The sequence below is a fragment of the Octopus sinensis genome, linkage group LG24, assembly GCF_006345805.1.
Source record: "Octopus sinensis linkage group LG24, ASM634580v1, whole genome shotgun sequence".
In the NCBI taxonomy this organism is placed as follows: Eukaryota; Metazoa; Mollusca; class Cephalopoda; order Octopoda; family Octopodidae; genus Octopus; species Octopus sinensis.
The window spans coordinates 28,705,553-28,732,830 of NC_043020.1; the positions used below are offsets into that span (position 1 = coordinate 28,705,553).

At 38.6% G+C, this 27,278-nt stretch overlaps 1 protein-coding gene across 1 annotated transcript; it reads right to left on the reverse strand.

Annotated features, from left to right (window-relative positions):
• Positions 1-2,224: 2,224 nt before the first annotated feature.
• On the reverse strand, positions 2,225-27,072 carry LOC115223864 (c-Myc-binding protein). Its single transcript, XM_029794562.2, has 5 exons — positions 26,869-27,072; positions 10,963-11,035; positions 6,644-6,692; positions 5,027-5,156; positions 2,225-2,786 (listed from the first exon to the last, which is right to left on the reverse strand). The coding sequence occupies exons 1-5, from the start codon at positions 26,884-26,886 to the stop codon at positions 2,739-2,741; spliced, it is 318 nt and encodes a 105-aa protein (XP_029650422.1). The 5' UTR covers positions 26,887-27,072; the 3' UTR covers positions 2,225-2,738.
• Positions 27,073-27,278: the final 206 nt, after the last annotated feature.

A 27,278-nucleotide genomic window follows, 5' to 3' on the forward strand; every position in this document is an offset into this window, starting at 1 on the left:
ATGTTTTGCACCCGTATCAATTTATGTGTATGTGTGGAACCATATATTTGCATGTGTCATGGTGTTAATATCTGGGTAAAAGTGTGTGCAGGTGTGTGTTTGTTGTGGGTTCGTGTTATCAGTATATGATTTAACTTAATAAACACAGTTTATAGTTTTTATTCTCTTTACTCTTTTACTTGTTTCAGTCATTTGACTGCGGCCATGCTGGAGCACCACCTTTAGTCGAGCAACTCTACCCCGGGACTTATTCTTTTGTAAGCCCAGTACTTATTCTATCAGTCTCTTTCGCTGAACCGCTAAGTAATGGGGACATAAACACACCAGCATCGGTTGTCAAGCAATGCTAGGGGGACAAACACACACACACACACACATATATATATACATATATACGACAGGCTTCTTTCAGTTTCTGTCTACCAAATTCACTCACAAGGCATTGGTCGGCCCGGGGCTATAGCAGAAGACATTTGCCCAAGATGCCACGCAGTGGGACTGAACCCAGAACCATGTGGTTGGTTAGCAAGCTACTTACCACACAGCCACTCCTGAATAATAAAAACTATAATCTATTTGAATATAAATCATATACTGCATCCTCCCATATAAGTTTTCATACCTATAAAAATTCACATTAGTAAATTCAATAGCAAAATATGAAGAAACAACCTTAGAAATCTTTGGAAATTAAAGGATGAAGTTACATTCATCCATTAAAAAGTATATATAATATATAAAGTTCATCATTCATCATCATCATCGTTTAACATCCGTTTTCCATGCTAGCATGGGTTGGACGGTTCGACGGGGGTCTGGGAAGCCAGGAGGCTGCGCCAGGCTCCAGTCTGATCTGGCAGTGTTTCTACAGCTGGATGCCCTTCCTATATATATGTATATATATATATATATATTACCATCATCATCATTTACTACTGTGCACCTTCCCATGCTTGAATGGGTCAAATGGAATTTGTTGAGACAGACTTTCAAAGGCTGGATGCCCTTCCTGTTGCCAATCCTTATCAGCTTCTAAGCAAGATAATATTTCCCCATAGCTAGACACATTTTCCACAGATGATTGGAAGTAAACAACCCCGCTTGTCTGACAGTGATGTTTGTTTACAACCATGATGTGATATCTAGAGCTTCTTTCAGTTTCCATCCACCCACTAAGTGGTTTGGCAAAAGAGACTGATAGGATAAGTATCAGACTTAAACAATAACCATCTGGGTTTAATTTGTTTGACTAAGCCATTGAAGGTGATGACTCACAGGGCCGCCATCCAATGATTGAGGCAAGTAAAAGATAAAAGAATTTCAATCAGTTTCGATGACAAGAATTTGCTTGTTTAATCAACTGGGTTTTGTTTTTTTTGTGTTTTTGTTTTTAATTAGCATGTAAATGGTAGAGTATTCCACAGACTCTTGTACCCTTAAATTACAACCCACCCAACAAGTTTCCAGTTTTCCCCAACACAACTTCACTGACAAAACTTCAGTGGACCCAAGGCAATGGTAAAAGCAGTAGTGTAGCAAGAGGAGGGATCAGTCCACCCAGACGATGCTTTTACAGGGGTTGGCACCTTTGTGTCTGCTGTATAAGCTTGTATAAGTTTGGGGTTCCCAGTGGGGACAGCAAACTCAAGAGCTGCCACTGGTTAACCCTTTAGCATTTAAACCAGCAATAGATCCGGCCCAAATGTTCTACCTGTTTTATGTTCAAATGAGCCGGATCTGGCCTCTCACACCTATCCTACAATGTCATTCTAAAGATATACAGTGAAGATGCCGAAGACCACTCGGTTCAAAGTCTCTCTTGACCAGAAATGGCCTGAACTCTTTGCATGAACACCACCCTGTACATAACTCCATGTCCCCCTACATGGCCTTGCTTTTTGCTTTTTGAGCTAAAAAATTAACTTAACTTAACATCATTGAAATCTCAAAGCTACAAGACTGTGTGATTAATTCCTAAAAGAGGGAATAAATCCGTGTTACATCAGAGGAAGTAATCTGAATGCTGAAGAGTTAAAAGAAACTTGCCTAAGATGCTACACAGTGGGATTGAAACTGGGATCTTGCGGTTGAGAAGCGAACGTCTTAACCATTCATCCACGGTGCACTCACCCATGCAAATTAACAACAGATATTATCAGAGAAATTCATTACAGAAAAATGTTTTATTAACTTAAAAAGATGAAATTGAAAATAAGTTAAACAATTGAAACTTTGTCTTTTTGCTTTGTTTTTTGTTTTTTATTCGTGAGACTATTTCACAACTGAATAACAGATTGTCAACCGGGGGCCAGCAAATGGTGGCGGCCCCCAGTGATAATGCATTGTGGGATATGAAATCTGTTCTGAGTATCCCTCCAGAACAGCTGTTGATAATAGCAACCAATGAGACAGTTATTTACTGAAGGTAGAGGTGATGAGAGAGAGAGAGATAAATAGACAGGTAGCCAGATGACATAGAGACAGGTAGGAAGATAGAGAGATAGATTGATGATAAATAGATAGGTAGATAGAGAGAGGGAGAGAGAGAGATTGGAAGAAACTAAATGATATGAAACAGCAATGGAAATAAGGAATAACAAATAAACAAACATAAAAAATAAATTGCTTTTCAAAATTCTATTTGAATAAAGTGGAAAGTGAAAGTCATCCAGTGTTTTAAGGCCAGTCATGTGTGTGTGGATGTGACAACAGCAGTGGGACATGACAACAAAGGATGGTTAGTTATCAACAGACTGTTCTGTCAAATTTGGTTCATATTGTTGAAGCTGCAAATATAACACAAATATAAGAAAAGACATTGATTCATTGAACCCATTATACATGTCAATATTGCAACAAATTTAAAAACTACATCAGTTCCTTTCATCTCACTTTACCCCCATCTCATCACCCTGCTTAGAATCATTTGCGGGGTCACTCCGAAAAGCTCTATCTGCGACGATTTCATCTCAATCGAAGGAGAGGGGCTTTCTCCGTCTGGGTTGCGGATCCGTGGAATAAGCTGCCGGACGTGATGGTGAAGATGCCGACGACTGCTCGGTTCAAAGTCTCCCTTGACCACAAGTGGCCTGAACTCTTTACATGAACACCACTCTGTACATAACTCCATGTCCCCCTACATGTCCTTGTTTTTTGCTTTTTGAGCCAAAATTAACTAACTAACTAAACCAGCTTCTTCCTATTCTCCTTTAGTTAGAGAGATCCCTTAAGGTCCTTAGTCTTACAAGTTACAAGGACCCTCTCTTTAGTGTTGGTGCAATGAGAAAAAAAAGAAGCAGCCAGTAACTGGCATAAGGAAGAGCATCCAGCCATAGAAACCCTACCAAAGCAGACATTGGGGCATAATGCAGTGCTCTGGTTCATGAGAACCTGTTGAGCCATCCAACCCATGCTGGTACAGAAGACTAATGTTAAATGATGACTGACAATTGTTTAATGATGATGATCTCAGCTGGAGATGTAACTAAAACCAGCAGCTAGATAATATTTATGTAGATGAAGGCAGCGAGCTGGCAGAAACCTTAGCATACTGGGGGGAAATGCTTAGAGGTATTTCGTCTGTCTTCACGTTCTGAGTTCAAATTCTGCAAAGGTCAACTTTGCCTTTCATCCTTTCAAGATCGATAAACTAAGTACCAGTTGCATACTGGGGTCAATCTAATCAATTGCCCTCCTCCCCCAAAATGTCAAGCCTTGTGCTTAGAATAGAAAAGAATATTTATGTAACTGAAACCAACTGAGATCAAAATGATGTGTGGAGCAGATTTCCTATAGAGAGAAATTTGCTGCATAAACAGAGAAAGGGGAAAGAGAAACATTAAAATGCCCAGCATTAAATAAGTCAGCAAGGCCAGATACATGGTGCCAAAACAGCTATACCAAAACATCTCATGCCCTTGATACATACATTCTTCATTAAAAGAATCCCTTTTTCTCTCTGGCTCTTTGTTATATTGCCTTATCATGTCCCTGTTGTTACTACTTTTATAACTGACCTTACTTCAAAACCTGCATCTTCTTTATCCAAATGGCTACATTTGTCTTTGTCTCTCAACCGGTTTCAACTGAGATACTAATGCTGATTTTCATTAATTGCAAGTTTTTTCGACTCTGAAGAGTTTCTTACACTCGTATGTTTTGATTGACTTCCTACAGTTTTGGTTAAATATACAGAGCAGACTTCTATTAGAATAAGTATTCCACATCTGTATGCGTTGCAACAGAAAACCAAATGGATTGGTGACAGGAGGAGGGGGCATCTGGCCATAAAGGTCTACCTCAGAAAAATCTTCCAACCTGTGTCAGCACAGTGAAAGACATGGCCTAGTGGTTAAGGTGCAGCACTCATGATTGTAAGATTGCAGTTTCAATTCCTAGATTGGGTGGTGTGCTGTGTTCTTGAGCAAAACACTTCATTTCACGTAGCCCAGTCCACTCAGCTGTAAAGAAGTGACCCTGCAATGGACTGGCATTGCATTCAAGTGAAATGTTGCAATCTTGGTCATTTATATACCATGGGAACCAGGTAAGCTGCCCTATGAGACCCAGGACTTGAGACTAATGTCCAGAGGCTGATGACGACAATATGTCAGCATGGAAGAGCAGACATAGGACAGTGATGCTGACCGTTCCACTTTTATCCATGAAAGACCTCAAAGTTAGCATGAATGCATTTACAGCCACCCTGTGTCATAAATCTATTTGGAAGTAGCTAAAAAACAACATCACACATTAGAGGCACCTGTGCTGGTGACACGTAAAAGGCACCCGTGCTAGGGACATGTAAAAGGCACCCGTGCTAGGGACACGTAAAAGGGACCCACTATACTCTTGGAGAAGTTGGTGTTAGGAAGGATATCCAGCCAAAGAAATGAAGCCAAATCAGATTGGAGTCTGGTACAGCTCTCCGGCTTACCATTTCCAGCCAAACCGTCAAATCCATGCCAGCCTGGAAAGCACGACACTAAATGATGATGATGATGATGATGATGGTGATGAATCTTACCTTGCTTTTGAGGTCTGAATTCTCCTCTTGAAGTTGTTCCACTTTCTCCTGTAATTCTATGACCTCCAACTTCAAGGCGTCTACATCTGCCGTTTCAGGACCAGAAACACCAAGATGCTGTTTCAAAAATCTGGTTAGGGTTCACTTAAGGGTCAACACGATTTAACATCACAAAGGAATATTTACTGGGATCTTAGACAGATTTAAGTGCGTGCATGTGTGTGTGTGTGTGTGTGTGAGCGCTTTCAATCCTTTCTGGAATCTAAGACAGATTTAAGTGCGTGTGGGTGAATAAGCTTGTATGGGCATGGCTGTGTGGTTAGGGAGCTTGCTTCCCAACTACATGGTTTTGGGTTCAGTCCCACTGCGTGGCACTTTGAGTAGGTGTCTTCCACTATAGCCCCGAGCAGACCGGAGCTTTGTGATTGAATTCGGTAGGTGGAAGTTACTGCCGTGTGTGTATGTGTGCGTATAGCTGCTCAGTGCCTCTCCGAAAGAGAGAGAGAGAGAGGGGAATGTGTGTGGAGTGTGTGTGAGTGTGTGGAGTGTGTGTGTGTTTCTTTCAAACTTTTTTCTCTTCCTCTCACTGAAATACTGAGAGAGAGAGAGAGAGAGAAAGAGAGAGGAAGAACAGTGCAAAACAGAGGGAGTGAGAAACATACTGAAAAAGGAAGGGGTGGAGTGGCAGTGATGGAGGTCATGAATCATTGACATAAATCTCAATAGGACAGAGTGGTTAAAAGTCCAGGGAACTACCACGGCAAAAAAAAAAATATATAATAAATGAATTCCTCTCTCTTCAAGGGACCAAAGTGTGATGTTGTGATGTTGCATGGCACTGAAACCAACATTGAATGCGGAAGATGTATAAAGACTGGGGAGGGGAGAGAAAAGGGTCCAGCTGGATGTGGAATGTTGGTGTTCATGAATGAGAGAACGCAGATAAACGGAATGAAAGATTAAGCAACGGAGGAACTGCACAAAAATGGATGCACATGGAGGATGACATTTGCATGAGAAAATGTCAAATGATAACGTGGCCGTAGCCAGCACCGCATCGACTGGCCTCCGTGCTGGTGGCACATAACAAACACCATCTGATCGTGGCCGTGCCAGCCTCGCCTGGCCTCCGTGCTGGTGGCACGTAAAAAGCACCATCCGATTGTGGCCGTTTGCCAGCCTCATCTGGCACCTTTGTCGGTGGCACATAAAAAGCACCCACTACACTCAGAGTGGTTGGCGTTAGGAAGGGCATCCAGCTGTAGAAACACTGCCAGATCAGACTGGGCCTGGTGCAGCCTTCGGGCTTCCCAGACCCCAGTTAAATCGTCCAACCCATGCTAGCATGGAAAGCGGACGTTAAACCATGATGATGATGATGATGGAAGCAGGCTGAAGAAGATATGGGTAGATGTAGCGAAGTTTGATCTCAGGATGCTGAGCTTCACAAAAGAGATGATGATGATGGATCATGAGAAATAGGGAGAAGCTGTGTTGGAAGAGATTTGCACAACCCCTTCCAGGATGCGCTGCTGCCACCACCACCACCATCGCATGGAACAATGGATGGAATCTTAGAACTTACCAGTGATTGAGAAAGAAATGGCAAAAGGATACTCTAAAGCATTGTTTGGTTTGTCAGGTTCTTCATAAAGTCCAACTAGAACTGAAAGAAAATACACAACAGAAACTGGTTAATTTGAAGGATTAGAGAGAAAGCAAGCAATCTCACCACTCAGCATTCAGGTTACTCTCAGAAATCCAATATTTATTCACATTGTTTGGAATAAATCATACATTATCTAGGTTATAGATTATCATCTATGCTGAAGGCAGTGAGCTGGCAGAATCGTTAGCACACTGGGCGAAATGCTTAGTGGTACTTCGGCTGCCACTACGTTCTGAGTTCAAATTCCACCGAGGTCGACTTTGCCTTTCATCCTTTCGGGGTCGATAAATTAAGTACCAGTTATGCATTGGGGTCGATGTAATCGACTTAATCCCTTTGTCTGTCCTTGTTTGTCCCCTCTATGTTTAGCCCCTTGTGGGCAATAAAGAAATAAGAAACGTTAGCATGCCAAGCAAAATGCTTAGCGGTATTTCGTCTGTCTTTACGGTCTGAGTTCAAATTCCGCCAAGGTTGACTTTGCCCTTCATCCTTTCCGGGTCAATGAATTAAGTACCAGTTGCGTACTGGGGTTGATCTAATCGCCTGGCCCGCTCCCCCAAAATTTCAGGCCTTTTGCTTAGAGTAGAAAAGATAATTTATGTTACAGCTTCGAGATTCTAATAAGGTGAATGTCTATTTTTAAAATGACATTGTAGAGCAGGTGTGAGAGGTGGGATCTGGCTGGTTTGAATATAAAATAGGCAGAACATTTGAACCAGAGGAGGCTGGTTTAAATGCCGAATGGTTGTCATTCTGTATTTTAAGCTGGAAAGATTCAAGATGATGTCTTCTGGAAAGACTAACAGCAAATTAGAGACTTCCAACTACCATTTAGCTTGGTGTTCAGCTAATGAAGGACAAATACTCTTTACTCTTTTACTTGCTTCAGTCATGTGACTGTGGCCATGCTGGAGCACCACCTTTTAGTCGAGCAAATCGATCCTGGGACTTATTCTTTGTAAGCCTAGTACTTATTCTATTGGTCTCTTTTGCTGAACCACTAAGTTATGGGGATGTAAACACACCAGCATCGGTTGTCAAGTGATGTTGGGGGGACAAACACAGACACACACATATATATATGTATATATATATACATATATACGACAGGCTTCTTTCAGTTTCCACCTACCAAATCCACTCGTAAGGCTTTGGTCGGCCCGAGGCTATAGTAGAAGACACTTGCCCAACGTGCCATGCAGGGGGACTGAACCCGGAACCATGCATTTGAGACGGAGTAACGTGATTGCTAAAGGGTTAAATCCGGGATCAGGTTCAACAGCAGTGAAGATTTAGGGTTTAATGGCAGCAGAACCAATCACATCAGAAAGTCCTTGGGGCTCAAAATTCTATGCAACCCTACAAACGGTAAATTTTCAGGAACCTTATCAAACACTGAAAATCTCTTGTTTAGAAAGACTTAGATTTAAAGTGAAAGCGGAAATAGGAAGTTTTGGCAGTTATGCCTTTCTTGATTAAGTGGAGCTGTTAAATGCCATTCAGAAGAACAAACAAACAACCAGAAAGTTTTCACCAGAAAAGAATAAAACAAAAAAATAGAAAATAATAATAATAATAAAAAAAAACTCAGATAAAACATTTGAAGAAATTCATGAAATTCCTTTTAGTTTTGGCAAGGTTTTGCTATCATAAAAATCACTGGCCTTACCCTGTATATTGATTTCGATGCCAAAATGGTGAAGCTACAAGCTTTGTGAACACGAACCAGTAGCAACGTAACCAGAAAACCCATATACCTGCTGCTTCAAGGTTTGGTCGTTTATATATAGATTCACAGAGTGTTGTTAGTATAAACAACACTGGATATATTTAGATTCACCATTGTTCGAAGAAGAATGTCACTGAAGATTTCTAACTGAAAGAACATCACTGCAGATCTTGTTCTAAGTACCAGAATCATATCAAGAATGTCACAGCAGTTCTTGGGATTTACACCTGTACTCTAACGAGATGCCTCAACATGTCCATTGCTGTGCGATGTATAATTCTAATAGATGTTTTAATTATTACAGAAATGGGATCTTTTCGGTTTGAACGGCAGTTTTTAACATAATTTCTAGGTAACTAAAAAATTTTAAACTTCGTATACTGGTAGAATGTGTTTATAAAACATCTTTTTCTCTTGGCTTTATTGAGAAAATTCTATAGTTTGTAAGATATTTGCTGTTTTTTTTTCTTCAATTTCTGCAATTTCAACCAATCACTGACGTCTATTGATGTAAAAACATTCAGTGCCATATGAATATGTCCCTTGTTTAAGAAACAGATTGGGTTTATTTACATTTGTGAAAAAAAAAAAAGATACCATTCCCTCCACCCCTAACCCTAAAACAGATTGAAATGCAATAGATTGATACTAGGGTCATAATTATGGGTGACAATTTCATATGACACCGCTAGAAAAAACTGCCGTTCAAACCGAAAAGATCCGAGAAATGCCTTTCCATACTTTATATTAAGGTGTTAGGGATATTGGTGAAACAGAATCAGAGTAGGATTTGAACCGGGAAACATTGACTTCGCTTCCTGACACAAAAGGAAGACTTTTCCTCTGTTTGTGTTAGGAAACCATATTATGATACAACAACAACAACAAACATTTATGCCAGGAGTTAATCTTTTTTTTTTTGACTTTGTGGTGCACTTTACATGGTTAAGAAGCTTGTTTGAAACCCTGTAGTTTCAGGTTCAATCCCACTGCATGGCACCTTGGACAAGTGTCTACTACTTTAGCCCTAAGCTAACCAATGTCTTGTGAGGGAATTTGGTAGAAGGAAACTGTGAGGAAGCCTACTGTGAGTGAGTGTGTATGCTTGACAACTAGTGTTGGGTTATGTCCCTACAACTTAGCAGTTCGGCAAAAGAAACTGATAGAATAAGTACCAGACTTAAAAATATGTAGTGGGGTGAATCTGACTAATCCCTTTAAAGCAGTGCCTTAGTATGGCTGCCGTCCAATGAACGGAACAAGCAAAAGATTAAATCTATGTTTTAAAGTAAAAAAAAAAATTGGACAACACACAGAAAACTATTAACTTGTATAATTAATCACATTGATCATTGATGAATAACAAATTTATGTAAAAATAAAAAAAAGAAGGATTTATGAGATGCTGTGAATTTTCTAGGATTTGAACTTGAAATTATTGATTTAAGTTTTTTTAACACAAAAGAAAGAAGAGTGAGACACTAATAAAAACAACAACAACATACATAAACATTTATGCAAATAGTTTCTCAGTCTTTTTTTGGACTTTGTGGTGCAGTGGACATTAAATAAAGCATTTTTTGCCTGTGCATTTTTCTCATGGAAAGTCAAGCAAAAGTGTTTTAAAGTAAAAAAGAAAAAAAAAGCTATTGCTTAACTTGTATTATTAATTACATTGATGTGTAAGAAAATTATGAAAAAACAAGTTTTACAAGATGTTCAAGTATTAATATGGATTTTTCTAAAGCCAGTTTATAATGTGTTTTAAAAATTCATGCCACACCTAGATGCCACTTGCAACTCACGAGTGCAGAGTACGGGGCATAGCTTGAGAAGCCCTGGTTGTAGCTTAAGTTTGACAATAATAAAGTTGTCGATGCTTTTAGATCGCAAACGGATGATAGGAACTTTGGAAAATATTTTAGTTTTATTTAATGGAAATTGTAGCTGTGATACCAGTGCTGGTGGCAGGTAAGAGAACCATCCGAACGTGGCTATTGCCAGCGCTGCCCCGACTTGGCCTCCGTGCCGCCGGTGGCACGTAAAAAGCACCATCCGATTGTGGCCGTTTGCCAGCCTCATCTGGCACGTAAAAAGCACCCACTACACTCACGGAGTGGTTGGCGTTAGGAAGGGCATCCAGCTGTAGAAACACTGCCAGATCGGACTGGGCCTGGTGCAGCCTTCTGGCTTCCCAGACCACAGTTGAACCGTCCAACCCATGCCAGCATGGAAAGCGGACACTAAACGATGATGATGATGATGTATTAAAATTTTGTAATTGCCCACTTAACCCATGGCCTCAACATATGAAATTTGTATTATAGGAAATGCATAAGATCTTGAATTATGTAATCAAAGCCGTCATAGGATTCCAGTTAGCCATGAGTTTACATCAGCCCCAAGCAATGGCACACTTCATATTCTTTTATGATATTTAATAATATAAAACAGTAAAAAAAAATGTATGAATGGATTGTGAGATATTTTTGGAGGAAAAAAGTAAATGAAATTATTCTCGTTAAAGAAATTTGTCACCTTTTGTGAGAGCATCCAAAACCCCAGCCTTTTCTAAATACTTTCGGAATTCTTCCCTTTTTGAGTCTGCTGGCTGAAAATAGAAAAAAAGGGATCTATCGTTATAAAAGAAGAAAAAAAAGGCAAGAAGATAAAGAATAAGGGAGAAGCTGTGGATATTAATATAGGTACAAGAGTGGCTGTGTGGTTAAGAAGTCTGTTTTGCAATCACATGGTTCTGGGTTCAGTCCTTACTGTGTGGAACCTTGGGCAAGTGTCTTCTACTTTAACCCCGAGTCAATCAAAGCCTTGTGAGTGAACCTGGTAGACAGAAACTGAAAGAAGCCTGATAGGTGTGTGTGTGTGTGTGTGAAAGAGAGAGAGAGAATTGGTGTCTCCTTGTCTTGGCATCGCATGATAGTGGTAAATGAGTGTCACTGTCATACAAGCAGTGTCGTTCCTTTCCAACTTCCTGTGGAAAACACGTTTGGCCAAAGGGAGATATTACCTGACTTGGAAACAGGCAAGAGATAATGACAGGTAGGACATCCGGCCATAGAAAATTGCCCTAATAAATTCAGTCTGACCTATGCAAGCATGGAAGAATAGACATTAAATCCATGAAGATGATGTGTGATGGCCATGATAATCATTCCTAAACTCTCCCTATCCATCCTCATCATTTAACGTCCGCTTTCCATGCTGGCATGGGTTAGACATGGGTTTGACCAGAGCTAGCAAGCTACACCAGGCTCCAGTCTGATTCAGCATAGTTTCTTATTTCTTTATTGCCCACAAGGGGCTAAACACAGAGGGAACAAACAAGGACAGACAAACGGATTAAGTCGATTACATTGACCTCAGTGCATAACTGGTACTTAATTTATCGACCCAGAAAGGATGAAAGGCAAAGTCGACCTCGATAGAATTTGAACTCGGAACGTAACGACAGACGAAATACCGCTAAGCATTTCACCTGGCGCGCTAACGTTTCTGCCAGCTCACCACCTTATTCAGTATAATCTCTACAACTGGACATCCTTCCTAATGCCAACCACTTTACAGAGTGTGCTGTGTACTCTCATGTGGCACCACATGTGTGCTTTTTATGTGATGCCACACAGGCACTTTTAAGTGACACCGGTCTTAACACTCCTGCTGTGGATTAGGGGTTTTCTTGAGTCCCAACCAATATGCCTTCATAGCATAATGCTATCCAATGTGTTCAGTTGGCACAAATTTTTGCCCCTGATTACCAGTCCATGGCAATACTTAAACTAGCCTAATTAAATATTAAATCTAAAACTTAATTAGTCCATCCAGCCAATCAATTCCTCTAAAAAGGCCCACTGCAGTTTCATTCAACTTAAAGTGCTTCCATTTGAACCGGATGACTCATGTTTGCTTTCGGTCTGTTCCCCTCCTTTCATCAGACTTGCTTAAACCAGTTTCACTCCTGCCTTTGTTTAACTCTCACCGTTTAGGTTAGTTCAATTACTTTACCTGTGTCATAATTACTCTTTAAATACTGTTTCACACCAACCTCAAGACAACATTTGGATTTATATTATTAATTTTATCTTTAACAAAAAAAAAAAAAAAAAAAAAAAAAAAACTTGTCACACCTCAACTTTCAAAAATGAAAGGAGAACATCTCTGGCAACTGAATAAATTTCTTTCACCAAATTCTATACAACTGGTTCTTAGGCTTTGGCTTTTTAATAGGTCAACAAACTGAATCGCAAACCTTCTTCATGGTTAGAATATGTTAGCTTGCTTACACGAGTCAGACTGCTATTTTTACTGGCAAATAAGATGGGACGATACCTGAAGATATCTAAAAACCAAGAACCTAGAACAATGAGACAAGCACCATCCAAATGTGGCCAATGCCAGTGCCGCTTGACTGGCACATAAAAAGCACCCATTACACTCTCAGAGTGGCTGGCGCTAGGAAGGGCATCCAGCGGTAGAAACATTGCCAAAACAGAGTAGCCTTGGGTAGATTTTCTACCAGGTTGGCTCCTGTCAACTCTCCTACCCATGCAACCATGGAAGATGGATGCTAAACGATGATGATGAGGGTGTGTGTGTGTATATATATATATATATATATATATATATATATATATATAGAGAGAGAGAGAGAGAGAGAGAGAGAGAGAGGGAATGAGAGAAATACCGAAACACTAAAATGCCTGACATTAAATACGTTAGCATCAATTCAGTGATGCCAAACCGTCTGTGCAAAAAAACATCTTATACCTCAAATGGAATGCTGTTTGTGAATGGGTCTGTCCCATCAGAATAGGGTTATCAGTGTTATGGTTGCAATCCTCTCCTTCCACACTGACTATTGGCAAGTAGTTTCCCTTCATCTTGTTATCTATTCATAGTTTGGTTGATTGTCATACAGTGTCTCTTCTTATTTCTCGTTTATTTCTTCGTTTGTGTCTCAACATTTTCTTCACAGTTTTACTTTCGTTTTTCTCCTTGTCACGACTAACCTCTAATTACTTGCTTGCCTACCTGCCAAGTAGGAGCTTCATCTTCCTAATTCTATAACTGAATGCATCCAGCATCTGCGTTCTGTACGTAGTTCCACTTTACTGAGCACAACAGCATTCGTCACATACCCAAAGTTACCTGGGTAGCATTTCAATTATCACAACCCTCTCTCGTGATTATTTTCTGTTCTGCTCTGCTCTATTTTCATAAGCATGGCTGAGTGGTTAAGAAGCTCACTTCTCAATCATATGGTTCTGGGTTCAGTCCCACTGCATGGTACCTTTTGGCAAGTGCCTTCTACTGTGGCCCAAGGTCAGCTAATGCCTTGTGAGTGTATTTGGAAGAATGAAATTGTGTGGAAGCCTATCATGTGTGTGTGTGTGTGTGTGTATATATATATATATATATATAATATATATATATATAGAGAGAGAGAGAGAGAGAGAGAGAGAGAGAGGGAATGAGAGAAATACCGAAACACTAAAATGCCTGACATTAAATACGTTAGCATCAATTCAGTGATGCCAAACCGTCTGTGCAAAAAAACATCTTATACCTCAAATGGAATGCTGTTTGTGAATGGGTCTGTCCCATCAGAATAGGGTTATCAGTGTTATGGTTGCAATCCTCTCCTTCCACACTGACTATTGGCAAGTAGTTTCCCTTCATCTTGTTATCTATTCATAGTTTGGTTGATTGTCATACAGTGTCTCTTCTTATTTCTCGTTTATTTCTTCATTTGTGTCTCAACATTTTCTTCACAGTTTTACTTTCGTTTTTCTCCTTGTCACGACTAACCTCTAATTACTTGCTAGCCTACCTGCCAAGTAGGAGCTTCATCTTCCTAATTCTATAACTGAATGCATCCAGCATCTGCGTTCTGTACGTAGTTCCACTTTACTGAGCACAACAGCATTCGTCACATACCCAAAGTTACCTGGGTAGCATTTCAATTATCACAACCCTCTCTCGTGATTATTTTCTGTTCTGCTCTGCTCTATTTTCATAAGCATGGCTGAGTGGTTAAGAAGCTCACTTCTCAATCATATGGTTCTGGGTTCAGTCCCACTGCATGGTACCTTTTGGCAAGTGCCTTCTACTGTGGCCCAAGGTCAGCTAATGCCTTGTGAGTGTATTTGGAAGAATGAAATTGTGTGGAAGCCTATCATGTGTGTGTGTGTGTGTGTGTATGTGTTTGTGTTTATATGGTTTATTTTACAGTATTTTGTTCACACAAAAGTCAAAAATAAAGTTTGTTTACTTAGAAAAAAATTCCTTATTAATTTTTGGCAGAGGAGTCATAGTTTGTGAAAATGGGGGAAATGTTTCTCAGGGTATTGTTGCTTAAGCATAAATTATCCTAATTTTCATAATTTCTAATTTTGGCCGTTGCGGAAAGGAAAAGGTTTTTTTTCTTCTTCTTTTTTGCAAGAGAGAAATAGAAAAAAATTTAGCTGGTTAAAAGTACTGGGACATGGACTCCTCAAGGGAGCAAATATTCAGTAATATCGAAAACCTAAATCTGCTTCAGAGAAACAGCAGCATCCCTTGTCCGATAAATGATTTCCCCCCTCTGCAACATTTTAAGGCCTTTAGATCTTGTTAGTTTTCACACAAGTGGCCAATTAAAAACTTGCATTCCAGAACCTCCCTTTTTTAGGCCAGAGTGACTCAATAATGTTTTCAAAATGGCCAGGAAGAGCACCCGGCCGTAGAAACAAAGCCAAAACAGGCAATTGGGGTCTGGTGCGGCTCCTGTTAAACCGTCCAACCCATGCCAGCATGGAAAAGAGATGTTAAATGGTGATGATGATGTGTAAGTGGCTGAGACAACAGCACTGGTCATTGAATGGGACACTGGTCCATTACAGGGTTAGCGTCCCGGCTGAGTAGACTGAAGCAACAGGAAATGAAGGGTCTTGCTCAAGAACACAATGCATTGCCCAATCTGGGAACTGAAATCAAGACCTTATAATTATAGGTCCAACACTCCAACCACCTGGCTATGGCCACACACCTTCACAAATAATTAAGTTTACACAAATGACATATAAACAATTTTTTTTACAAAAACTGATTTCCTTGGTTATCTGAAAAGTAAAAGTAAGAATAAAATGTTTATTAAAAAAAAAAGCAAAAAAAAAAAACCCAACTAAAGTTGCTTTATTCAGAGAAGTAAGAAAGTCATTGGGTTAGTATTTACTTAGCCAGAAGAGAACAAGTTTATTCCAATTGCACTAACATGCCAACCTGTATGTACTAACAGAACAAGTCAAGGCAGAGTAGATCAGTGGTCAACTGAAATTATTATTACAACCATTTCTGATATGTAACTGTGAAGAGATCTTCATTCACTTCAAATAAACTAGTCTCCAGGACTCAATACAATCGGTGGTTGAATGAACCGTGTGTGAAGAAGGATATTTACAAACAGGGCTAAACTGGAGGAAAATCTGTGCAAAGTGAAGAGGAGGGAGTGGACGGCAGGCAATTATAGAAGCAGTTTTGACAGGTGGTTAACTAGTTTGTCAGGTGAAAAAGAAAAACAAAACAGGAAACAAAAGTGAACAGCTGGTAATATACAATGAAAGACTAGAGAAGCTCCAGGCCAAAAAAAAGAAAGAAAAAAAAGCCTAATGTTTTATAAATAGAATGATAAGAATATAAGAGTAGTTTTTTTAGAAAGAGTTAGGGTGATTATGAAGGAAGGAAGGCAAGAGTGAAAGTAGATGGATGCTGAAAAGAGAAGTGTGTCTGAGTTTGCAGATCTTCTCAGTATGTAGAGACTGATAAATAAATGCCTCTGGGCATTTCCCCCCTTGCCCCACCATCCTGATTTAGACTTAAGGCCAGTCATTTTGATTATACTGACCCTCCCCCCCACCAATATTTGATTTGACGTGTACTTTATTTGCAACCCTGGGGAAGTGATGGCAAAGTTGTCCCCAGCAGGATTTGAACTCAGAATGTATGATTCAAAAGGAAATACCACAGGACGTCTTACCCAACGCCTTACCAATTCTGTCAATCCTAATACTAATTGATCCTAACGAAATACCGATTCGTCTCCATATATATTTATCAAATATCTATAAAACCAGAATAATTATACTTAAATATGTATGAAGTTCATCTTTATTTTACATGGCAGTCGACACCTACAAGCTTTAAATACAAGTCTAACACAGAGTTAGCCAAAATAATACTTTCTAATTTTCACACAAGGCCAGCAATTTTAGGAGGAGAGAGTTAGTCAATTATATTACTCCCCGGTGCTCAACTGGTACTTATTTTATTGATCTTGAAAGGATGAAAGGCAAAATGGACCTTTTGGGTAGAAACACATGCACACACACAGAGTGATGAGGAACAAAGGAAAGAGTACTTAATGCCAGGAGGTGGAGTATAAATTATTATTTATTGTGTAAACTACAGCCATGTTGCCGTACTGATACTCAGGGTTTCTTACTAGTTGAGTGAACCAACTCGTATTTCATTCAATCAGATCCGACTACAAACCAAGATTTGGCTGGATATCAAAATGGCTGATGAAAGCACAGATCTCGTGTGGGAGAGGATATTAAAATTTTACTCTTTTTTTTTCCTTTCCAAAATAAAGTTTCGTAGCTCACAAGGAACAACATTCAGTGAGAGTTTTATTGTTTTATTTCTTCCCCCTAATTGCCCCTTAACTGAATTGCAAACACCATTATGGCAACTTTAGAATCACATGCACAGCAATTCTACAATTTATAACAACACACACACACACACACACACACACACACTATAATTGCAACACTTACACAATAAATGCAGAGAAGTGCAAACACAATTAACAGCTGCACAATTAACAACAGAAAAATGGCCTTGTGTTGAAGTGCTATGGACTTGTTTTTCATTTGTTTTTTAAAGTCCATTTTCCCCCATTTCCTCATGGGCTGGACAGAGAAAGAGAGAGAGAGAGAGCGAGAGAGAGAAAGGAAAAGAATGAGAAAAAATGTTCAAACGATTAATGTCAAGTATGTCAATATTTAATGTCGAATGTGTTAATGTCAAGTCAGCAATGTCAAAGTGTCTCAGACCCATGCAAGGGTCTGAGACCCTGCACTATCCACAGATACTGAAAGATGAGTGCAGCTCACGGAACTGCACCAAACAGAGTATAGAGCAAACTTAACAATTTGGCATTAAACTGGGCCCATCAAACCCAAATATTCTGCCCAGTCTATGTTCAAACCAGCCAGATCCAGCCTTTCAACCCTACCCTACAATATCATTCTAAAAATAAACGATCACATCATCAAACTCTTGAAGCTGTGAGATAATGCAAGATTAATTCAAGACAATGTGAATAAATAAGAATTGCATTTGGACAAAGTAATCTGAATGCTAAAGAGTTAAAGACACCAGAGAGATGAATTACATATACATTATAAAAATGACTAGAAACATACCAGAAACCAAGCCACGGTTCACAGCACTTCACCATAATGTCATTTTGCTGGTATTTATTGAGAATGCACTTTTTTGTAGTTTTTGTGTGCGAGGGAGACTTTTCAAGTCACCATTTGATCTTCTTCACACAGAATTTCAGAAAATTCATTCATGATAAAAATAAAATACTTCCTTATCATTTCTCTATTATAAACAGCTTTAAAGAGTTTCTATGCAGACTGTCACACAGGTCAAAACACGATTTTTACTTGTACCAACTTTCTGTTGGTTTGTTGGTTTCTTTCTTTCTTTCTTTAAACAGTTTATCCCACTTTTATTCCATGCTCAAGACATCGTGTGGGATGGATGAGAAGTAGAGAAAAGAATTTTATATATATACATATCTTTTATCATTTGTTTCGGTCATTTGACTGTGGCCATGCTGGGGCACTGCCTTGAAGGTTTTTAATCAAACAAATTAACCCCAGGACTTATTCTTTTTAACCCTTTCGTTACTGTATTTATTTTGAGATGCTCTGTGTTTCTTTCAATTACTTTAAATATAACAAAGAATTTAGTAAAATAACTTAGTTATCATTAAGCTAGTGTTAGTAACATAAATTGTGACTAAGGTTTGGTGGAAGATTTTAATTCAAAACTTATGAAAACAAGACGTGCTACAGGACCAGAGCCGGTTTCAGCCGGGTTGGTATCAAAAGGGTTAAGCTTAGTACTTATTCTAGCAGTCTCTTTTGCTGAAACGCTAAGTTACAGGGATGCAAACACACCAACACCAGTTGTCAAACAGTGGTGGGCGACAAACACACATAGATGTATACGTGAGTGTAAAAAAATAATGTGTTTTGAATGACACAACAATGAACTTCAATAACAACAACGGATTATAATAGCTGTTGCAATTTAATCATCCATAGTCTGATATCACTTGAAGCATTGAGTATTGTTTGTAAAAAATAATAAAGCGTTTTCAATGGCACAAAAATGCCTTATAACAATGGTTGACGTGACTGCATTTTATTCCAGGGAATTTCTGTATGTGCTCATGGAGTTGGTGGTGTTGATGGTGTATCATTTTTCTGATGACAAACGTATGAATTTCAGTGATTGTCGAAGGGTAAGGCTGCGGAAGCATGTGGGTAGATGTATGTTCCTAATGGCGTTGGGAATTATGTTGCTTTTTAGGCAGCATTTAAGAAAGTTTATTTGGCATCTGACTTTAGCATGTTTCTCTGATAGCTTGATCAACCAACTCCCTGGCAGTTGCAAACTCGGCCTGGCCCAGGCGTAGAGATAGGAAGAGTAGTGTAGTTGACATGACGCTGCATTTTATTCCAGAGAATTTGCCTATGTGCTCAAGGAGTTGGTGGTGCAGAAGGTGTATGACTTTTCTGATGACGAACATATGTATTTCAGTGATCGTCAAAGGGTATTGTAGGTAGCGTTTAAGAAAGTTTATTTGGCATCCAAGTGTTTATATATATATATATATATATATATATATATATATATGATGGGCTTCTTTCAGTTTCTGTCTACCAAAGCCACTCACAAGGCTTTGGTCAGCTCAAGGCTTTAGTAGAAGACATTTGCCCAAGGTGCCATGCAGTGAGATTGAACTAAGAACTATGTGGTGGGGAAGCAAGCTTCTTACCACACAGCCATGCTGTGCCTATAATATATACATACATATAAATAGATACATGTATACATATACACACATTATTACAGTTAATCCAAACAAGAAAGCACAAAAAAACTCAACAACGCGAGGACGTGGAACAAATATAGTATTATTGGACGCTCAGGAGAGAAGGAAAGAAGGAGGGTTTAATGTTTCGAGCGGAGCTCTTCGTCAGAAACATAGGAGAAGGAAAGATCCAGAGAAGAGAAGACAGAGGAAAAAAAAAATTGCCAATGGTACACACGAGGTCACATTTTGACACATTATTACACCTGTATTTTTATTTACCCGTAGCCATGAACTTTTCAGCACCTCCTCATACTGCCCTGCTCGTTAGACAGTTAAAAACCATTTTGATATAAATAGAAAATAATTGCAGTTAAACAACTCATTTGCTGAATATGACAATTCACTTGGAATTGATAACAGTTTTTGTCCAATACATCATCCTGTCCCATCCTGTCCTGTTTTTGTCCCATACATCATCGTCAATGATGTCTCCTAGAGTCATTAGTCATTAAGTGTTTCAGGTCTTACAGCAATCAGACACCCTCACCCAGGGCCGACTGAGCCCCCAGCTTGTGTCCAGTTGGCACAACCGCTGGTAGCACTTCCCATTCCATGGTTCACACCCCTGGATCCACCTCGAGTCAACTTCTGCTGCCTCCACCACCAGCCTCTACTTCCTTCCACCTACAGACCCTCGTGATGCACAGCATGTTGCAAGCCCTGCAGAGTGAGGGTTCTACAAACCCTCTCCATGTTGGGAGACTCCGACAGCAGCAAACTTCCTCTAATACGGTTGATCAGCCATAGTTCTTCCTGTTCTTCTTCAAAAAGGTGGCTGTGCATTTGAAGTCTTCTGGGAATGTCCGTACAGTACCAGGGTGGTTTCAGAGCCAGCCTGCTTCCTTTCCCCATTTTCTTTCTTCTGATATCCATGTCCCTACAGTCTTTACCTGCTGTGTGGCTGGCAGGAACAAAATGTGGCCTGCCAGGTAAAACTGGTGCAGTGCTACAATATTTTGTAGCAGGTGGGATTTGCCTTGCTTATGTTACATCAGAGATGCATTTCATATATTATACATGTATTATATATATATATATGTATGTATATATATATATATATATATATATATATATATATATATATATATATATATATATAATTAATATAGGATAAAATTTTTTTCGGGAAAAAAATTTCATCAATGGCCAGCATATCAAAAAATGCCTTTAAAGGTAAAATTTATACATAATTTACAAGATAAGGGCAGAAGAAAAATTCTAATGCCAAATATGCCGAAACAAAAAATTGTCGATAACCATTAAATTTATGCGTCTCGAAACAAACCGATAGAAATCTCTAAAAAATTCGTTATTACCGTATTGGTCCAATTTCGGGGTTAATTCATAAGAAATTTTCCCCTCTATATATATATATATATATATATATAGGTGCAGGAGTGGCTGTGTGGTAAGTAGCTTGCTTACCAATCATATGCTTCCAGGTTCAGTTCCACTGTGTGGCACCTTGGGTAAGTGTCTTCTACTATAGCCTCAGGCTGACCAAAGCTTTGTGAGTGGATTTGGTAGACAGAAACTGGAAGACGCTCGTTGTGTATGTGTATACACACACACACATGTATGTGCACATATGTTTGTGTGTCTGTATATATATGATCATATATATATCATCATTGTTTAACATCCGTTTTCCATGCTAGCATGGGTTTGACCAGAGTCTGGTAGCCAGGGGCTGCACCAGTCTGATCTGGCAGTGTTTCTACAGCTGGATGCCCTTCCTAACGCCAACAACTCTGTGAGTGTAGTGGGTGCTTTTTACATGCCAGGGGAGGCTGGCAACGACCACGATTGGTTGGTGCTTTTTACGTGCCACCAGCACGGAAGCCAGTCAAGGCGGTACTGGCATATATATATATATATATATACACATACACACACACACACATACACAGATGTTCTTTTAGTTTCTATCTACCAAATTCACTTACAAGGTTGTAGTCAATCCAGGTACATAGTAGAAGACAACCAAAATTCCACAGAGTGAAACCAAAACCAAAATCATATGGTTGAAAAGCAAACTTTTTAGGCCATGCATAAACACACACACACCCATATATATTGCTCTACATATGACTATGTAGTTATGTGTGTGACTATGTCAACGTTTCCAAGTATGTAGTTTCAAGGCTCAGCCAATTAATAAAACGAATCTATCAACATCCTGAGCTCTGGTATGTTTACAATGTTGACATTTTATGAAGTTCAGAGCTGCTGTAATTTGCAGAAAACCACTCGGCAATAAAAATTTCAAATCAGCTAATCATAAAATGTCAGTGTTCTGAAGATGTAGGAACGATTACATATATATATATATATATCATCATCATCATCATCATCATTTAGCGTCCGCTTTCCATGCTAGCATGGGTTGGACGGTTCAACTGGGGTCTGTGAAGCCAGAAAGCTGCATCAGGCCCAGTCTATATATATATATATATATATATATATACACATACATACACACATGCATTTTATAAATACTTGATATATATACATACAAGTATCTTATAAAGACTGCATGTATTATATCAGACATTATATATACATACATACAGATGTATATATAAGAGGTCTGCTCTTGTTGGAGACACTCCTATGGCAGCAAACTTCCTCTAATGTGGTTGACCTGCCATTGTTCTTTCTTCCTATTCAAAAGGCAGTAGTGCATTTGATGTCATCTGGGAATGTCTGCCTAGTACCAGGGGTTTTCGAGCCAGCCTGTGTCCTTTCCTATTTCCTTTCTTCCGATATCCATGTCATTGCAGCCCTTATTTGCAGTGTGGCTGGCAGGAGCAAAATGTGGTCTGCCAAGTGAAACTGATGCAGGTCTACAATATTTTGTAGCCGGTGGGATTTGCCTTGCAGAAGGATTTACTCGTGTGTAGTTCTATCTTCTCAGCTGAGTTTGAAGGATCTTTTGTAGACATTACTGGTGAAATATTTCTAGCTTCTTGGTCACCTTTTGCCAGCATTTACCATTTGTTGCCATACAAAGCCATTAGCACTACAGAGCCTGACTTTCATGCTAATACCAATGCATGTTATTACTCAGATTTGGCAAATATGCAGGAATGCAGTTCCTTCTTTGCCAATTCTATTACTCACATCATTTGCTACGCTTCTAGAACTACCAACCAACTACACTGTCCCGGTCAGAGAAACTGGCCACATCTTCCAAAATCTGCATCACCTTAGTTTTTACACAGTTAAAGTCTGAGACCAATCTTTCTTGCTTATTCTTTGATAGTTAGTTCTTGCAGGCCAGGTCTTGTTTCTGCTAAAAGTCCAAAGACCATATAACAAAGCCTTTTTATTTTCATCCACCCCAAACATGCAGTAATCTCATTATTTACCCACTTTGCCACGATGTCAGCTGCAATTGGGAAGAGAGAAGGTAACAGAATGCATCCCCTTCACTAATACTGGTAACAACACGAGTCATCAGAATCTTTCCTGATACCTCAATCCAAGTTTCCATACAGGTCCTTTGGAAAATGTTGAAAGACTGCAGTGGGCTACCATATGCATGGGCAATCTTCCGTAGCAATTTCCAGAAGACACTGACAAAATTCTGTTTGAAGCTAATGAAATTGATTGACAGGGGTCTACCTGAATGCTATGCCATGAGGTTTCTCAGGGTAAAAAAAAAAATATATATATATATAGGCGTTAGGAAGGGCATCTAGCCATAGAAACCTTGTCAAATCAGATCGGAACCTGGTGCAGCCCCCAGCTTACCAGTTTTCAGTTAAACCGTCCAACCCATGCCAGCATAGAAAGCAGATGTTAAATGATGATAATAATGATGTATATATATATAAGTATTTATTATACACCTTTTTTATGTATTTTTTTACCCATTATATACATATACAAACATACGTATGTATTGTAAGTATGCATAAAATGCACATAATTTGTGTGTATGTGCATATACATATGTGTATGTATATGTGTGTATGTATATATGTGTGTATGTATATATGTGTGTACTTCTATTGGCTTTCTTCTTTACCCATTCTATCTTTAAATTTCGCTGTATTATGATTTTGAAAGTTTGAAATGTTTGCTACCAATCTTTCCACCCTGAAGACGGAGGCCGTATTTACCGTAATGTTTATATGCATCCCATATTCGTTGCATAATCTTGACATTGTGTGAACTCCATCTTACATAATTCCGACCCCCACCGACCCATCCACCCAACAGCAGTCGGATCTGCAACACCAGACCCTTTTCCCCTCAGCTGTCCAGGTCTTTGCACCCTGTAAACCTGCTCTGTTAATATATAAACATCTTTATATTTACTCATGAATATTCCCTTTCGCTGAATATCTTCAGCTTTTGTTTGTCTCCATTCGCATGTACATATGTATGTATATTTTATATATCAAGCCCAAGCTTGTTTATTTACAGCATTATCTCTGCTTGTATGTGTGTGTGTGTGTGTGTGTATGTATTATATATATATATAATATATTCTTAAATATACATATACTTAAGGGTTAGGGTTACGCCGAAAACGGGTGGTGTGTGTGTATTCTTTACCTCCGCCGTATATATATGTGTGGCAGGAAGTGGTAAGCTTATCCGTTTTAGTCAACCGGTCTAACCCATGTCAGCATGGAAAACGGACACTAAGTGATGATGTTTGTGTGTGTGTGTATATATATATATATATATGTTTTTCTTTGTGTTAATTGTCCTGTACTCTATTTTTTTTGCTGTTTTTAAATAAATGTCCAGGTCCTTTGGTTTGTGTCTGTTTTCGTTTCTCTTTGTGTTCGACGTCCCTTTGGTGTCCTGTACTCATATATGCGTGTATATGTACATTTAGAGGTAGGTACGTACATATATGTTTATATATATGCATATGTTTTATTTTGTTTATTAATATATATATACATATATATATATGTATTACATACTCGTGCCGGTGTCGCGTAAAAAGCACCCGGTACACTGTGAAGTGGTCGGTGATAAGAAAAGCCTCCAGACGTAGAACCCATGCCCCCAAAAACTACACAACAGGAACTTGGGGTGGGCAGCTCCTATGAAACCGCCCAACCCATGCCGGCTTAGAAAGCGGACGTTAAATGACGACGATGATGATGATACACGCATTTTCCATTTATAAAGACGCACACAGGACTTGATTTTTTAATTTTTAAATCATTTATGTAGGAATAAAACAACAACCAACCGGAATATGGATAAACGACGATTATATATATATATATATACATACATACATATATATATATACATACATATATATATATATACATACATATATATATATATACATACATACATATATACATACATACATACATACATACATACATATATACATACATACATATATATATACATACATATATATATATACATATGCATATACATACATATATATATACATATGTATATACATACATATATATATACATACATATATATATACATACATATATATATACATACGTATATACATACATATATATATATACACATATGTATATACATACATATATATATACATAATATATATATACATATGTATATACATATGTATATACATACATATGTATATATATATATATACATACATATATATACATATGTATATACATATTATATATATATATATATATATATATATAATACATACATATATATATATATATATATACATATGTATATATATATATATACATATGTATATATATATATATATATACACACATGTATATACGTATCTGCATACTCAAATGCGTGTATATATCTAAATGTGTATATACATATATATATATATTATAATAATAGTGAGGAAATGGGGAAAAAAAATTCTTGCGTGCATTTGTACCGAAAGTCTGTTGTAGAATGAACGTATTTTAGAAAGAGAGAACGATTCTGGCAAATGGTCGGATGTGTCTATCATCACTTGGAATAAAAGGAATTAAGAGGGCGTTTGGACTAACAACAGCATTATAACAGTTTTGCGTATATTTGTGTGTGTATGAGAATTCGAGATAAGAAAATGGTTGGGAGAAATATTTCGGAGGAGAGAGAGTAAGACTGCGAGAGAGAGCTAAGATAGTCGGCAAATTAGATAGAGACAGATACAGGCATAGATAGATGTAGTTAGACATGGACATACATAGATATATATACATACATACACTCAGGAGATAGACAGAGAGATACATACATACATACACAGAGATAGATAGATACACACGTACATACATGTAGTTAGACATGGACATATATAGATATATACATACTCAAAAGATAGACCGATAGATAGATACATACATACATACACACAGATACAGACATATATACACACACACACAAAGGTAGATACATACGTACATACATGTAGTTAGACATGGAGATACATAGATATATACATACACTCAGAAGATAGATAGAGAGAGAGAGAGACATAGATACATACAGATAGATATAGACAGATATATAGATACACACACACACAGCCATAAAGGTAGATAGATAGACATAGATACGTACATACAAACACACAGAATAGATAGATAGACAAGTAGGCAGATAGATAGGTAGGTAGATAGACAGATAAATAGATAGGTAGAAGAATAGATAGATAGGTAGAAGGATAGATAGATAGATAGGTAGAAGGATAGATAGATAGATAGGTAGACAGACAGACAGATAGATAGATAGATAGATGGATGGATAGATAGATAGGTAGAAGGATAGATAGATAGATAGGTAGAAGGATAGATAGATAGATAGATAGATAGACAGACAAGTAGGCAGATAGGTAGGGTGAGTAGGTATAAATGGAAAACTACGTGTTATAGGTAAACAGAAAATAGACAAGATATAGAGGCAGGTAAGACAGGTAGAGGAAAAACTAAAAGCAAATAATAACCGGAGGCCAAAGTATATTATTGAAAAGCATTGAGGAGGGATTAGTGAAAAGTTGAGAGAGTTTCACACAAAAGAGGAGATGATATAATGTGGAAGAGATTTACACTGGAAGGGTTCATGATGGGTATTAGGACATTGTATTGGGTTTATTAATTTAATATTATGAGAATGTAATATAAAAGAAAGGAACCGAAGGTGAGGAAAATGTGTTTTGGAGTGGGTGGAAGTGATAGAGACGAACAAGAAGTGAGAGGAAAAAAAAAGCTATTCTTTACCTTGTACGACGTAGTCATTTTCGGGTGAGTCGGGTAGAAAAAGAAGCTTTAAGCCAGTGTAGGGTGTGGAATTGGAAAATAGGGACAGACAGATGGATAGACAAAGAGTTAGGGACGAGCAAATTGTAAGCGAGGAGTCGGAGACGATGCGCCGCTGGTCGTCGTCGCCGTCCGTTGTTGCTAAGGACAAAGTGAGCAGGAACAGACGTGACTAACGCACATATAAACTACACAATACATGTTATCGATTAGTCAGGCCTACGCCGAGACGTGGGAGGCGCGCCACTTTTGTATTTCACCAACTTGCCTTTTCGGGAGGCGGCGAACCGGCACGATCGTTGACACGCCGGACGAAATACTTACAGACGTTTCGTCCGGCGTTCTGTGTTCAAATTCCGTTGAGGTTGACT